Source organism: Camarhynchus parvulus, chromosome 8 (assembly GCF_901933205.1).
Source record: "Camarhynchus parvulus chromosome 8, STF_HiC, whole genome shotgun sequence".
NCBI classification, from domain to species: Eukaryota; Metazoa; Chordata; class Aves; order Passeriformes; family Thraupidae; genus Camarhynchus; species Camarhynchus parvulus.
Genome location: NC_044578.1, coordinates 10,417,851 through 10,432,746, shown reverse-complemented (window position 1 = coordinate 10,432,746; position 14,896 = coordinate 10,417,851). Strand labels below are relative to the sequence as shown.

General features: G+C 47.0%; 1 protein-coding gene across 4 annotated transcripts in view; it reads left to right on the top strand.

Moving 5' to 3' along the window:
- The first annotated feature begins 6,184 nt into the window (after window positions 1–6,184).
- The window catches only part of ST3GAL3 (ST3 beta-galactoside alpha-2,3-sialyltransferase 3), a 161,230-nt gene continuing 152,518 nt past the window's right edge, over window positions 6,185–14,896 (top strand). For 3 of the 4 annotated variants that reach the window (XM_030953034.1, XM_030953033.1, XM_030953032.1), the window contains exons 1-2: window positions 6,185–6,238; window positions 6,953–7,097. In XM_030953034.1, coding sequence (XP_030808894.1) covers window positions 6,983–7,097 — 115 coding nt within the window. In that variant the 5' untranslated portion in view covers window positions 6,185–6,238; window positions 6,953–6,982. Of the gene's footprint in view, window positions 6,239–6,952; window positions 7,098–14,896 lie in introns of those variants that run through there. The other variant, XM_030953035.1, reaches the window with a different exon arrangement.

Here is a 14,896-nt window from a genome sequence, read left to right as displayed (position 1 = left end):
CTGCTTGGAAATCCTCTCCATGCCCCTCTGACTCATGGCCCTCAGAGCCAAGGTACTGTGCTGCAGGCTCATGGCAACAGTCACGTGTGGGGACAGCTCTTTTGCAGCTTTTTTCCTTGATTTCGCCTCCCACCCCCGCTTTCAGGGAGATTCTCCATCCTGTGGCACAGCCTATCTTCTCCATTCTCAAGAAACTTCCTTTGCAGCCCATCACTGGGCTGGGAGCCGTTATAATTTTCCCAGCCCATTCAGCTCATGCTGTAGCAGCAAGCAGCGTTCAGTGTTTTATCAGCCCCAAATATAAGCCTTCATCTTGTTATCCAGATTATTGATATTAAGACCTATTAAATGGCACTGGACCAGGGGTCACTGGAGGTCTAGGTAGGCTTTCTGTTGTTGATGTCTCCCCATTAAGCCTTGGCTCACTGAAAGATCTCAGAATGCAGCTGTTAATACATGTAGTTGTTAATCTACTTGAGTCTTATTAATTCTTTATAATACATACTTTTAATTAAAATCCTGCAGCATTATTGAAAGCAGTGGAGAAGGCAAAGTGTTCTCTATAAATGCTCCTACTCTCAGCACCCAGACCTTTCCTTTTGCCCAGGAAGGATTTTCCCTGTGTAACAGCCTCAGGATGACTTTAGCTGTGCTTTCACTTACAGTCTGGGGCTCTCTGCCATTTCTCTGCCCATTGCTTTGACCCTTTAGGTTATGCTGGCCTCCTACCAGCTGACCATTCCTTAAAAATTAACACATGTGTTTGGGAGAGTCTGTGATTAAATCATGTGCAAATTACTTGGGTCTGTAGCATGAGTGTGGCTGGTTTGGGGAGCTGCAGCCTCTTCTTGTGCCACTGCTTTGCTGAATTCCCTCCTCTCTGTGAGATGGAGTCACTCCTGCCATTCCCATTTGAGAGGAGGCAGTGGCTGGATGGTGTTTGCCTGCCTCACCTGACTCTTCCAGCTGTTTTTATGGTATGAAAGGGGATGGGGTAATGTCTGGAGAGCTCAAGATGAAGCCATTGAGGTTCACGGCCATCACAGTTCTAAGCATCTCAGAAATTCAAGTTTATTCAGCAATCATCTCAGAAATTCAAAGACAGCACTTTGGCTTCAGAGAGGCAGCATGGCCACAGCTGGAGCTGGGTTCATTCAAGGTTCCTGCAGCACTGGCATGAAGAAATGCACTGTTATATCCAGTGATGGCACCTGGGCTGAGCAAGACTCCCTATTTCACTCCCAGATCTCAGGTAGGCTTCACTGGGGAAGCTGCTGGAGGGGAGCTTATTTTACCTGGTTTCTTAAGGAGTAGAATTAAAGAGGGAACCTTTACCTAGCCTGTTACTTTTAAGAGGCCGTGTTCATGGTGTGCCTGATAACTAGGCAGTGCACAGATTCTACGGTGACCATTGTCACTCTGGACAGAATGGATAAAATATTAACAGGCATTGCAAAATACTTCCCAGACAGTCAAACCAGCCTGCATGCCAGCAGGCACTGCTTGGTTCTGCGCTCTCCTCTCTTTCATGGTGCAGTAACCTACTGGGAGCAGGACATTTGCTACTGGACAACTCACCATGGCTTAGCAAATCTTCATAAGGCCTGCCAAGCTCAGGTCCCTAAGCCCCCCCCCAAATGTGGCAACCATGAAATCCATGATTCTAGGAAAAGGGAGCAAGTGAGGGAGGTGTGTGGGAGTGGACGTGTCTCCAAACAGCAAACTCCATTAATCAGTTCCTGGATGTAGAGCTGAGATACAGGTGGTTCTAACCTGCCAGCAGGGGTTCTGGAAAGGATTCGAGACGATCCTGTCTGAATCCTTATCCTGATGCTATGGTAGAAAGCACTAATGCAGCCCTTTAAGTCAGAAAATAGGAAAAGCAGATTAAATCCCTGTGTCAAAGCATTAGGGAGGCTCATTGTGGGATTCTATATCTTGAAAAGGATTCAGGAAAATCAGAGAGGCTCTATAGAGCAGAAACACAAAAAATGGCTTGAGGGTGGGAGGAAAAGCCTGGCAGAAAGAGAATTAAGCGACTCAGTATATTTAGCTTTTCAGAAAGACGGATGAGAGGGGGTTTGCCTGCAGCATATGTGTAGTGTCACAAAGAGAAAATGCCAGGCTCTGAAAGGCTCTTTAATCAAGCAGAAGGCAGAATAAAATGGTATGTCTGCAAGCTGAAGCCAGACACAGGGAGGTGGGATGCTCTTCTGAACGTGAGGGTGAGGGACTCCTGAAACAGACCCAGAAAAAAGTGGGAGTCTTCAATGCTTGTCTTCAATTCAAGCCTACCTCCTCTCTTGGAAACTATGAGTGAACCAAACATAGTGTATTGGAATTACTGCAAGGAGATGAACTGCTGAGCAGGTTGCTGGCCAGGGCCTTGCACTTGCATGACTGGCTGCCAGGTGGGACCATTGGATCACGTCATCTGAGGAAGATCCTTGGAAAGCTGGTCCGCTCAGGCAGAGCACTTGGGGAGGCAATCAGGCAGGCTCCAGATGTTTACCTGCTCCCAAAGTGGTAAGTGTGATTCTTTGCTGTTGAAAACATCTGGAGGGTGGCAGAATTTTTCAGCCAAGTTCAGATTGTTTTAACTTCTTTTGTGTGGGCCTGGTGCTGATGCTGTTTAACATTTCTGTTCTTAGAGTAGCCAGAGCACCAAATATGTAAAGTGTTCTCCACAGTCTGATCACGTTCAGAGTCTGCATTTAATAATAATACATAATGAGTGTGTGAGATGAAACAAGTTTGGTCAGAGAGATAAGACAAACTACAAGTGTCTTATAGCCCAGATTGCATTCCTTGAGCCTGTACATCAGCAGAGGTAATCTCTGTCTAGCCATTATTGAAAGAGATCTTTGCTGTGGTATATAGTGGTGTGTAATTAATCATAAAATATTGCATTAATTAGTATTGGGTCTGATTTGATGACATTTAATTTGGGGAGAAAGATTACGGTGTGAGTATAAGAATAGTAATTTTTATAGGGTAAAGAAACAAAATGAGATTAGAAGTTTCTATGAAGGAAGCCTGGAGGCTGATGTGTGTATTCGGCATCTGATGCAGATAGTTACAGCCTAACTTAATTTACTGGTGGGAAAAGATGCTGCTCAGCATCTCCTCAGGCACATGAGGGGAATTTGCAGAGCAATTCTGGCATGCCTCAGGTGGGGTCCTTTCAAAAGAAGGGCTGAAGGAAGCTTTGCTTATGGTCATGGTGGTGTGTCCAAGTCATGCTTAGTCCAACATGAGTGTCTCTGCAGCATTGATGCAGGGACACAGGAGTAGGACCTCTCACTGCCTGCTCCAAGCAGTGACCAGCCCTAACTGTTTTATGCTACCTGCTAATGCAGCCGCCAGCTGTGCCCTCTGCCAGAGCCTTTTTTCTCCAGATCATGGCCCGTGCTGCTGTAGGAAATTCTCTGCAGACACAGGGGTAGCTACAGGTTCAGCTGGTTTGCTGCAAGTGGGTTTTGTTGAGCAGGATGGGCTAGATCACTTGCCGGATCATTTGGTCAGTTTGGCTTTAAAAAGCTCCAGAGCATTCTGGAAAGCAGCACAGCAATATGATAGGATTTAATCAGACTTAATTATTCCCCTGCTGTCTATCTCCTAGCAACATCCAGCTTGACATCTGCCTGCGAATGAAATGTGTAAGCTAAGTAGGAACATGTTCAGACTAAAGTCCTGGTACTTGAACCAAATCATGCCACTAATCATTGCCTTAATTCATCTCATGGCCATCAAACAGCTGCCAGGCGCTGGTACCTGATTTTCCAAGGTGCACAGCGATCGCCTTCTGTTTTTTCCAGGCTGGCAAGGAGGGTGACTTCATCCCGGGCTCTTTGCAGCACATTGACACCTGATAACAGGGTTAGAGTTTCCTGAGTCACAAACACGGGCTAGGGGGCAAGCCCCAGACTTGTCGCTATTTGGCTTCGTGCTGTAGGTCCCCGCTTATCTCATCACTGAAATCAGATCACCTGCTGCGCCCACACACCGCGGGGTTCAAATGCGGTACGGGGGCGGTTTAGGTGAAGCTTGGGGACAGCTGGAGCAGATGTGGCGCAGTGGCAGCAGGCAGTGCAGCAGCTCCGTGTCACAGGGACAAGGGCGGTTGAGGCAGGGAGATGAGAGCCAGCTTACGCAGATGGAGGGATGAAGAGGGGAAGAGAGGAGCAGGCATAAAGCAAGCGTTTGTAAAGTAAAACTGAGCTCCAGCCAGACATGATGTGGCACAGGAGTCGGTGGAGCTGCTGGAAGAAATGAGCACGGCAGCAGAGCTGGGGCCATAGGAGGAGGCTGCCTGCACCAGCCCTGGCTGCCAGCTCACCGTGAAGCTGGAGGGAAGGGAACTGCCTCAGAGCAACGAGCATCCTGAGCAGGTCAGCCCTTCGAACTGGGGGTTGATGGGCCAGTAGCTTGGGGGCAGATCTACAGATAGACAGGGCTGCATGAATGTGGTCGTGTCCCCTCTCCACATACCTCCTCACCACATACCTCCTCACGGGGATATTGGTGTCAGTGATACCTGGGTGCTTGCATGAGTCTGTTGGTCTCCTGTGCTGTCTCTAAAGTTGTTGTTGGCAACGAAAAAACCTAATGGTGTATCAGTGTGACATGTGTCTCCCTTGTGTCTCTGCAGAGGAGTGTGGTAGCTCTGGAAGCCTGGCTGCATAGGTGCCACACTAGCAACCAACTTGTACTGACTTCATTTGTGCAGAGCACAAAGTGGGGTTTCTGGCTCTGAAAATGGGGCTGTATGAGCCCCCACCAGCTCTCCCTGTGACCAGCAGGAACTTGGCCTTTTGTCAACAGAGCTCAGCCAGCTCTGTGCTGTTCAAGGCAGTGTCTGCCATTCAACATTGGCACCTGGGCTCACCTCAGTGAGAGCTGCCCCCATGCCGGACATGATCCTACTAAGATTCCCTTAAAATCACCTTTTGTTTTCCTTCTATTATCAGTGACAAATGGAGGATCACTGGGCTGGTCACTAAAGATACAGGTTTATTCCTCACCATTTCTTTCCTTTCAGATGACTTTCCCCTTCACAACTTTGTTATTCTATCCCTGAGAGGTGTTATATTAGAGTTTGCCACAGAAGGCTGTGGGGCCAGCAAGAACAAGGGCAATGCTGTGGGAAGGTTGCCTTGCAGGCTGTTCCCAGTGCTGCTGTGCTCAGAGGGCAGCTGTGCAGTGAGAAGGTGGAGGCTGTCACACACCGGGAACCGCGTGGAAGCTGCACGGTGTGCGTGGCATGAGCTGTGCTGTGGAAGGGCAGCTGGGGGGGGTCCGTGCCGCCCGGCCTGGTGTGGGCCAGTGGTGGAGGCTGTGCCACAGCGGGGAGGTGGCGCAGAGCCGTGCAGGGGCTGGGCAGGACCTTGCTGGGTGTGCAGTGCTGGGAGGGTTTGCAGAAGCCGGACGGTAGTGTGAAGGCAGTGGCCGGACGGTGCAGCAGGGACAGGTGCTGTGCGGGGCAGTGAGGGAAGCAAACCCAGGGCTGCGTTGCCGTGTCCCGGCTGAAGCTTGGCACAGCTAGGCTGCGCAGAGCGGGGCAGGGCTGAGAAGCCATCGGAGCGCAGTGCTCGGCGGTCGGGCAGTGCAGCACCTGAGGGGAGGGGCAGCGCACTCAGTGCAGTGCCTGGAGGGCGGGCGATGCCGTGTCGCTGCAGGGGCAGCAGCTGAGGTGCCTCAGCTGGCGGAAGGTGCAGCGCTGTGGGGTGACAATGCAGAGCCTCACAGCGGGTGCTGCGCTGGCAGGGGCCACCCAGTGCCATGCCTGGAGGCACCGCAGTGCTCTGGAGGTGCCGCGGCGTGACTGGGGAGCGGTGCCGGGATTTGGAGGAGGAGCGGTGCCCGACGGCGGCCGTGAGGGGGAAGCGGGCCCGGGCCGTTTACCGCGGCGCCACGGCCACGCGCTGATTCTGGGGGGCGCTCTGCGCACGCGCACCGCCGCCCTGCCGCAGCGCTCCTCCGGCGGGGACCCCCTGCCCGCGCGCCATTGGCTGCGGAAGCCTCCCGCGATTGGCTGGGCGCGACCCCCCGCTCAGTCCCATTGGCCGGCGGCAGCCGCTATGCGGGCGGGCCCCGCCCCTCCCCGGCGCGCCATTGGCGGCCGCGGCGCCCCCGGCGGCGGCGGGTCCCGCTGGGCGCGCCCGGCATGGCGGCGCCCGCAGCCCCGCGCCCGGGGGGCGCAGCCGGCGGCCGAGCGCCCGGGGCCGGCGGCGGCCGGGTGAGGAGGGGCGGGGGGGAGCGGGCGGGCAGGGCCGCTCACGGCGGCTGGCGCGCCGAGCGGGGTCCGGCGGGGCGCGTCGCGGCGTAGCCCGTAGCGGAGCACGGCGAGGCGGGGGGCAGCCCGGCGGTGGCGGCGCCGCTGCCCGTTCAAACCCAGGCTCCAGCCGGCCGCTGGCGGCTGTCAGCTGGCGGACAGCTGCCGTCCTGCCCGGGCCCGGCTAGCCCCTCTCCCCAGGCGCCGGTACCGCCTCTAGGGCAGCGCGTCCCCGCAGCGCGCGGTGCCCGGGGCTCCGCGGGGCTCCCGCCGGCAGCAGCTCCGCGCCGGCCGCTGCCGCGGGCCCCCCGACCGCGGGACACCCCGGCGCTGGGGGCTCGCTCTGTGGCATGTCGGCAGGACGCGGTGCTCGCCAGGCCTCAGCGGCCAGGGCCGCGCTGGGCTCGGTTGTGTGAGGCGGCAGGAGCGCGGCTGATGCTCGGTCACAGCGTGGCGGTGACCCCCGGCTCTCCGGAGCGGCGCTGACCCTGTGGCGGCCAGAACGGGCGGCTGCCCCGGGTGGTTCTTGTGCCGCTGATAAGCTTTGGGGAACGTGTGTATCTGGTGGAGGAGCACGGTTTGGGATCCGTGCTATATGGTGGGTATGGGATTGCACGTTTTGGAGAGGATGCCCATTCGAGAAGGTGGCTCCAGCCTCAACCTGTTTTTCTTTCTCAGGTCATGTAGAAGAGCAGATTTCACGTGAAGATGGGACTCTTGGTGTTTATGCGTAACCTGCTGCTAGCCCTCTGCCTCTTTCTGGTTCTGGGATTTCTGTACTATTCTGCTTGGAAGTTGCACCTTCTCAGATGGGAGGATTCAAGTAAGTAGGGGAGCGGTGCAACTGTTTCTGGGCTCCCTAAATCGCCTGTTAAATAGTTGCAATAGTGGTGAGGTGGTTCCGATTTAGTAGTATTAGAGGGATGTGATTAAGCCCACTCAAATGCTGGAGCTTTTAGCATGCTTAAGGGGTCGAATTTGTGACTACCTAATGCTCTTTATGGCTTTACTTTTATTACTGGGTACAAGAGCAGATTCATGCTTTATAAATCTAGTATTAGAGATCTCAGTTCTTGGAATATTTTGTTAGTTTATGATTCCTAATTGTCAAAATAAAGAGTTTGTATGTTGAGGCTTTTATTTACTGAATCCTCTGTGCATTTTAACATATCTAAGAAAAGCTTTGGTGAATTTTGATTTCTTTCTGTAATCATCTGTGCTGGTTATCTCATCATCTTACTTTGTCCTTCAGAAATCCCCATCTTCCATTTATCTTCCATGTTATTATCTGCCAACTATCTGTCATCTAAAGGATGTCTTTCAACCTTTTAAGTCCAAAGTGACATCTGACCTCATTGAATACAATCTGTGGATTGTACTGTGCAGTAAGGCCATAGAAGGTTACAGTTGCAATGAAATTAGGCTGAAGTTTGATTGCTCAGTTGCTGCTCTTATTTTTGTTTGTGTTGATTTTGCCTGCATGCAAGAACTGTTTATTTAAAACATAAAAACAAGAAAACAATTCCCTCCTCTCCCCTCCTGCCCAAAACACAAGCCAGCCTTCCTTGCAGCTGTTCCACAGGCTGTTTCAGATGTCTCAGAGCTGACTATTGCTCCCTGGATCAGCAGCTGAGAAACACTGATCCAGAACTGTCAAGAAGCCGCTGGTCAAATTTCTTCTTTGCTGTACTGTGTTTTTGTGTATGCTGTTAAAGTTTTCTGCTGCAATGCTTCTTAAACTTCACATTTTTTCTACCTCTGTGTGCTCCAAATCTGTTGTGTGCTCTTAAGAAGTTTTGCATGATGATAGATGATGACTTGGATGTGACCCTTGTGCTGGTGCACTGATTTTGACAGGGAACTACTAAGGTGCCTTGGACTAGAACAAATATTGTAAGACTAAATTTGTAAAAGGAGATGCACAGTGTTTTTCTGAGCAGGGATTTTTTTCTTCAGGTTTGTGCTTCAGAGAGGGAGTTAAAAATCTTCATTATGTGTCTTTGCAAAGTAGCAATTTTATTGGCAAGATGCAGAAAATTGTTCCTGCATGAAAATAAGTACAGTTGTGGTTAAAAGAGCAGTTTTTCCATATCTGCTATCACATGATGATCTCTTATGAAATTATGCCACCTACCATCCTTTACTTCCTTCATGCCACAAGGAAATCATGTTTGACTTCCCAAGGCCTGCAAAAAAAAAAAAAAAAACCTTCATGCCACAACTTGCATGTGATCTTTGTTACAAATGAAGAAGCAGCTATGTGTTTATGGGTTGTGCACCAAGGTGCTGGGGAGAGTTCTAACTTTTTGCAATCCTCTTCAGATTTTGTGCCTTTAGCTTTGTGGGCTATTTGTTGTTTTACAGTCCCTGGGAGGTTTTGTGGTAACTTTGGGTTGCAGTGCAGTGTTGCAAATCTGTGTGCAGACACTGTGGATTTCTATAAATGGAACACTTTTACCTGGAAAGATGACTCTTAAGTTGCAGCCTAGTTAGAGTGATTTCTGTTGAGTGCATTGGCTGCTTTTGGCTAACCAGGATGTTCTGACAGGAGCTCTGTGAGGTAGCATAACAGACCTTTGCTTTGGTGTGTCTCCCTTTTTCTGATCTTTTGTGTAAAATGTGTCATTCATTTATTCTTGGAAGTTGCAGTGCTTGCATTAAGCTTCTTCAACATGTACAAAGAGATGATGCTAGCTTGAGGATTTAAGCTTGCTGTTCTTTATCAGTTGCCACAATTAATTTAGGCTGTACTGTTGTTCCTTCTAGACACTTTTGTGGGTTGTGTCTTAAATATTGGATGAAGTTCTTTGAAATATTAGCATAAGCAGCAGCCTAATGTAAAGGGACAGATGTTACTTTTGAAACAGTAAAGATGGTACCTGTTTTCAGTTGGTCTTCAGAATTTTTTATGCATCAAAACCTATTTTATTTATCATATAATTTAACACAGGAGGAGATTATGCAAATATAAAGTAGAAATTTAAAACCCCATTTTGGGAAACTTCATATGAAGAGTTAATGTTAAATAAATAATGTTCTAGAAATCAGCTTTGGAAGTTAACTAACGACAGATTTGAATTACTTATTTAACTGATTAGGCCTTCTTGAGAATGTGTAATATGATACAATGTATAATGGGGCAATTATACTTTGTATTTGCTGAAGGGGAGCCTTGCTTACTTAAGTGCCCCGGATAGGTGGTGCGTAACTCTTGTGGTTTTATTTCCTGAATTACAATGCAGTGTGTGACCTGGTAAATTTCCTTAAGATTGATATGATAATGCTGATGTCCCCAAAGGCAAAACCAAGATGTGTTAATCTTGGGGTGCTTAGTAATCAAAGATTATTGATTTTGTGTGAGTTATCTTCTTATTAAATTACTTTCATTTTTCTTGTGACTAGTGCCTTTCATCTTTTTAATAGTGACTGCCTAGCTTCAGCAGTGACATTTGTCTTTGTTCTGTCCTTTGTGCTAGAGGAGGTATGAAACTAAGCTGATCCCAGCACCTGACACCTTTGCAATCTCTTCAGAGACTGGCTTTAGTAAACTTGACACCTGTGTTTAATAATGGAAATAAACAAATTTGTTGTAGAGTATGGTGGAAAACACTTGATCTGCTTATTTGCTGCTTGTGTGGTTTGTTCACTTAATGTTTTAGAAGATGCCTCTGCTTATCCATTCTCATGGATGAATTGAATGGTAGCTGTAAAGTGGTTTACTGTGTAAACTAATCTCCCTGACACTTGGATGTTCATGTATTTAGCTGCTAAAGTAAATTAATAGCTAAATTATTTTGTTTATATGTACATCTGACCTCTACAAGAAAGGAGGCTAAACTTCGAAATAGACTGAAAGATACCCATCAATGTTTCTCTTAATGTTCCCTTAACATTAAATGTTCTCCTCTTAATGTTAAATCTGTTCTCCTTGAGTGATGCCTTAGTGAGTACTGCAAGATTATTCTCCTTCTTGTATGACTCTCCACCTTGCCAAAATACAAAGGAGAATAGGAAATAATTAAATTTTTAAAAGGCTTATCTTTACTGTGACAGGAATAGATTGGATTCGGCTAATGTGAACTAATTAACATTGAATTAAGTTCAACTCCTTCTGTTCAGACAAACCTCCAGTGACTGCTACCCTTCTCTCATCCTTTTAGTGAGCATCATGACTGGCTACTCTTCCCCAAGCCTTGTTTCATGTCAGTGGCAGAATGTTAGTTCTCAGAGCAGCAGCTAAGTACAAAAATAAGGGGTGTAATGCTGAATGCAGGAGGACTCTTGAGTTCTGGTGATGGTTGGGAGTACATGAGCAAGGTTTATGACAGAGGTTAAGATTTCCTTTTTCTCTTTCCTGATGTTTGTAATGCAGCTTCAGTCTCTGACTGTAGTGGTAAGAGACGTGCACTGCTCCTGCACATTCTCCCCAGACAGGCAGCAACAGTGGATTCCACAGCTCTCTGAGGAAGTGTTGAGTTGCACGGAGGTGTGCTGAGCACATAGAACTGATAATGTGATGTGGGAGACAAACAAGGAAATAACTAGTTTGTAATCAGGCTTAGCTGTCCTGAACATTCTGGAAGGAACTTAGAGGAGCAAATAATTGTACTGCTGTTCTTTGTGTTTCTGGTTGTAGGGGAATTCTTGCAGAGTAATGATAGTGATAGGAGCAGGCCTTGAAGGTCTGAGACATGCACAGCAGCTCCTTTCCTAGTAACTTCCCATCCTGTTCCTTCCCTAATGCATTTGGCTCTGAGGAGGAAGGAAGGTGTTGTCTGTCCCAGTGTGAAGATACAGCTCGTAGGAGGGTGCACTGTTGTCTTTGGAAAGTATGGTGGGAGATGGAATTAGTTAACCTGATATGTGTGTAGCTGATTTTGCAACTTCAAAATGAATGTGTTGTAAGGAATGATTCCATTACAAAGCAATCTGGCAATGGAAATACTGGACTCATTCCCCCAAGTCAGCTTTTACTTTTTCCCTCTCTCTCAAAGTATTGAAGTATACTTGGGACAAGGACAGTGTGATGCTATTTTCTTGTTCTCTATTGTATTTCTTTTTACATTAGCATTGAACCAATGTAAAGAAACATATACTCTGCATGAAGTACTTTTGCCAAAACCCACGTTAATACAATTTGAGCTTGTCAGTTTCAATGTGGTTTTTGAAACATCTCCAGGTATGTTCTGTTGATGTCTCCTTAAAAAAAATCAAGTCGCTATTCTGTCATCTGTTGCTCTGTGTTATTTTCAACTCTAATTCTGGCAAATCAGCCAAAGAGATAAAGCTTTGGGAGGAGATTTTCCAAAGGTATTTCAGGACCCTTATCCTTTTTACTCCTTTTTTTTAATGTCTGTTTCCAAGGGAACTGAGGAGACATAAACAGGCAAAACTGACTCACTTCTGGTTGCAGGTTTTTAATCTGCTTGCATTTCCATGGAAACCAGTCATGCAGCAAAAAAGGCTGAATTAATCAAAAGCAATCAAACCTTTATTATCAGTATAAATACTGGTTTATCTCTTTCAAAGTGAAATGGTACTTTTGTCAGTTCTTGTATTAGGGTCTAACAATGTACTGAAGAAATGGATCTTCTTGCAAGGATTTGGAAAATGTTTACTCTTTCTCAGGTGGCTCATGGATGTGTGGTGGTATCCAGGGTGGATGGGCACAGCTGCTGTGTCTTGGGCTACTGGGAGTGTCATTTGTTCTGCGTCAAGGGTGTGGGTCTTACGTACACAGACATCTGACTTCCTTCTGTTCTTTGTTTAGTGAAGAACCAATGAAAAGACATTCAGTTGGTGTGTGAGCAACTAGGCCATGGGGACAAACTTGTCCTCTTTGTGGAGAGAGTCACGTAATGGTTTTGTGTTTTGCTCTGACTGTCCTACTTGCCTTTGCCAGAAGATGTGAAGGCAGGAGTGCTCCTATAAAAAAATAACAACTCCAGGCCAGCTCAGCTTGGCGCTGGGACCATAAATCTAATGAAAGTAGCTTGAGCTGGGATGGCTGAATTGATGGTTAGGTGGTTGAGGGAGTGTATTTTTTGACAAGGCGCTCACAGTGCTGTTGTGAGTGGTAGCAAGCAAATGGTGATGTTAACAATTTTAATTGCTCTCTATCTATGGCATTAGCTTTAGAGGGGGTATGTGTGTGCATTCTTTAAAGTAGACCTTATTGCTGTTGCCTCTGCTTCCCAGTCTGGAAAGCCTGAGACTAACCTTGTGGGCATTACTTTTTTTGCTTTGGACCATATTGTGCAGCACTCTAAGCTTCCTGAAACAGTGGTGGGGATTTTTTTTGGTGGTATTCTTTTTTCCCTTTTGTTGGGTTGGGTTTTTTTATTTGTTTGTTTGTTTGCTTTGTAGGAAGAGACCAGGTACAGCACTGAGATGGATTATTGTGGATTCTTTAATGTTTGGGTTATTAGTAACCTCAAGGTTTGTTTCATCCACTTAGATGTAAAGTGTGTTAGTGCTGTACTTTCTGAACCAAAATTGAGAACAAATGTTTAGAAAGTTCTCATAACATGGATCCAGCTACAGTTTTATGGATCTCTTTGCTAGTGTTCAGTTGCTTTAGGGATTTGAGGATCACAGTGATGCTTTTTTGAAATGCTAAAAATAGCAAGTAATGTTATTGAGGCAGCAGTGCATATTAGAAACAAAGATGTAAAAATAGAACTTAAAACAAGAGTTGTCTGGTAAAGTTGCTTAACTTTTCTAAGTTTTTCTCATATTGGGCTGAAGTATTCCACTTGTGTTCAGTTAGAAACTTAAAACTATAATGTACTAACTATGGTGGATAATTCTTTTATCTGTGCAGAACGCAGGAAAAAATTGATCTGGTGCCCGGAAATTGTCACTGCTCAAGTTACTTTTATGTTCCCTCTTAGCCTGCCAGAATAAGGAGCATGGCTAAACTTAAACTGCAGCAACTCCAGGACACTGTTGTGCTAGTATCTTTCACAGCTGTAATTGTGCCAGCTATTTCTCTCTTGGCTGGAAGCTGATGTGTGTGTTCCTTACTGCTCTTGCTGCGGCTGTTAAATGTAACCGCACAGAGCTGCTGCCCGGCTCAGCCACAGCAGCTGCCTGTGTGCCACCAGGACAGAGGAGACAGTCTGCTCTCTGAATGTGAATCACAACTCAGGAGACTTAAAAACCAAATTCAGAAATTCACGAGTGCCTCTCTGCCTTTTAGAAGGCAGGACTTCACAGGACAGACAAGGAACATAGGGGAATGCAAGTGCCTCATCTTTTTCTGATCTGTTACTGCTTGTTTAGTGAAATACCCAGCATTACTTTATGACCCAGCTGTCTCTCCAGGAATTTTGAGTGCTGCTGTAATGTTAACAGTACTGGACAAAACTCTGCAGGGGCAATGGGAAATGATGCATGACAGAGCTGTTGAGAGAGGAAGCAAGTATAATGTGCCTTGTCCTTGGGATTTCTCCAGAGGAGGAAACTCCCTGAACACTCTTCTGGCTTTAGGAGCATATAAGGAGCAGGTTTAGGGAAGGTCATTAAGGGCATAACACCCTAAGCATGTTGTGGCTCGAGGGGTGGCTGTAACAGTCTATCTTCATTTTGGCTTTTTTGGATTACTGTTTTAGTTCTGGATGAGTGCTGACCTTTTAGGAAGATGGAAAAGTGAGGTGCAAGAATACTTCTCCATCTCCCTGCTTATGGCTGGGCCTTAGTTTTGCATTTTGAAGTAAGTTCCTCTTGCTTCTCTTGACAGCGACTGTCTTGATGCTGTTTCAGTCCCTTTCTATTTCCCCCATCTCTCCATGTGTGTTATTAGTGATGGGTATAATTGAGGAACTTGCCCAGTTTAAAACAGAGTGTGATATTTGTTTGTTTCACCTAGTTGACCTCAACCTGACTTAGAGTTTCACTTGCTTCACTTTCTCAATTTATACATTTTCTCCCTGGCCTCCCCACAAATTTTTGGGAAGGGTATATTCCTGTGACTTTAAATGGGTACCCTGGGAGAGTGTTCATAAGGAACAGTATTTCAGTGTCTTACATGCAGCCAAAGCTGTGTCCTCCAGTATGGATTTGCAGAGGTCAAAGTCAGCAGTTTTCCATATTCTGGAAAGGTACATTGCAGTGAAAGCACTTTACCTCTGGTAGCAATTGCTCTGCAGCTGAGTGCTTTCAGAGGTGAAAGGATTTATTCATCTCAGCTGACTGTGAACCCCTTAGCAATGTGTTCAGCTGGAAACAATACCTCCTTGTGAGAGCTGTGTCATCTGTGTTAGCGAGTGCTTCTCTGCCTCTCCTCACCGTGCATCCCCCCACCTCTCACCTGTACCATTGCAGACTGGCTGTAGTGATTAAGGCATTGCCAACCTCAATGGGAGCTCCCCCCACCACTCATTTGATTGAATAGATGGCACTTTTCCCCTTGACTTTGATACAGACAGGCTGGCTTTGGGCACCTTCCATGCTCATTTCAACTCTGTTTCACGTCAGTTCTGCTGACGCTGGGACAAAGGAGGTAATTTGTGATTTGTCTCAAGTTGGACAGCTGCTGCTGCTGTGATCTAAGTGTGGCCTTGGTACTGATTCTGACTATGCCTGTCATACTTAGAGATGTTTTTCAGAGATTTTTCCTAG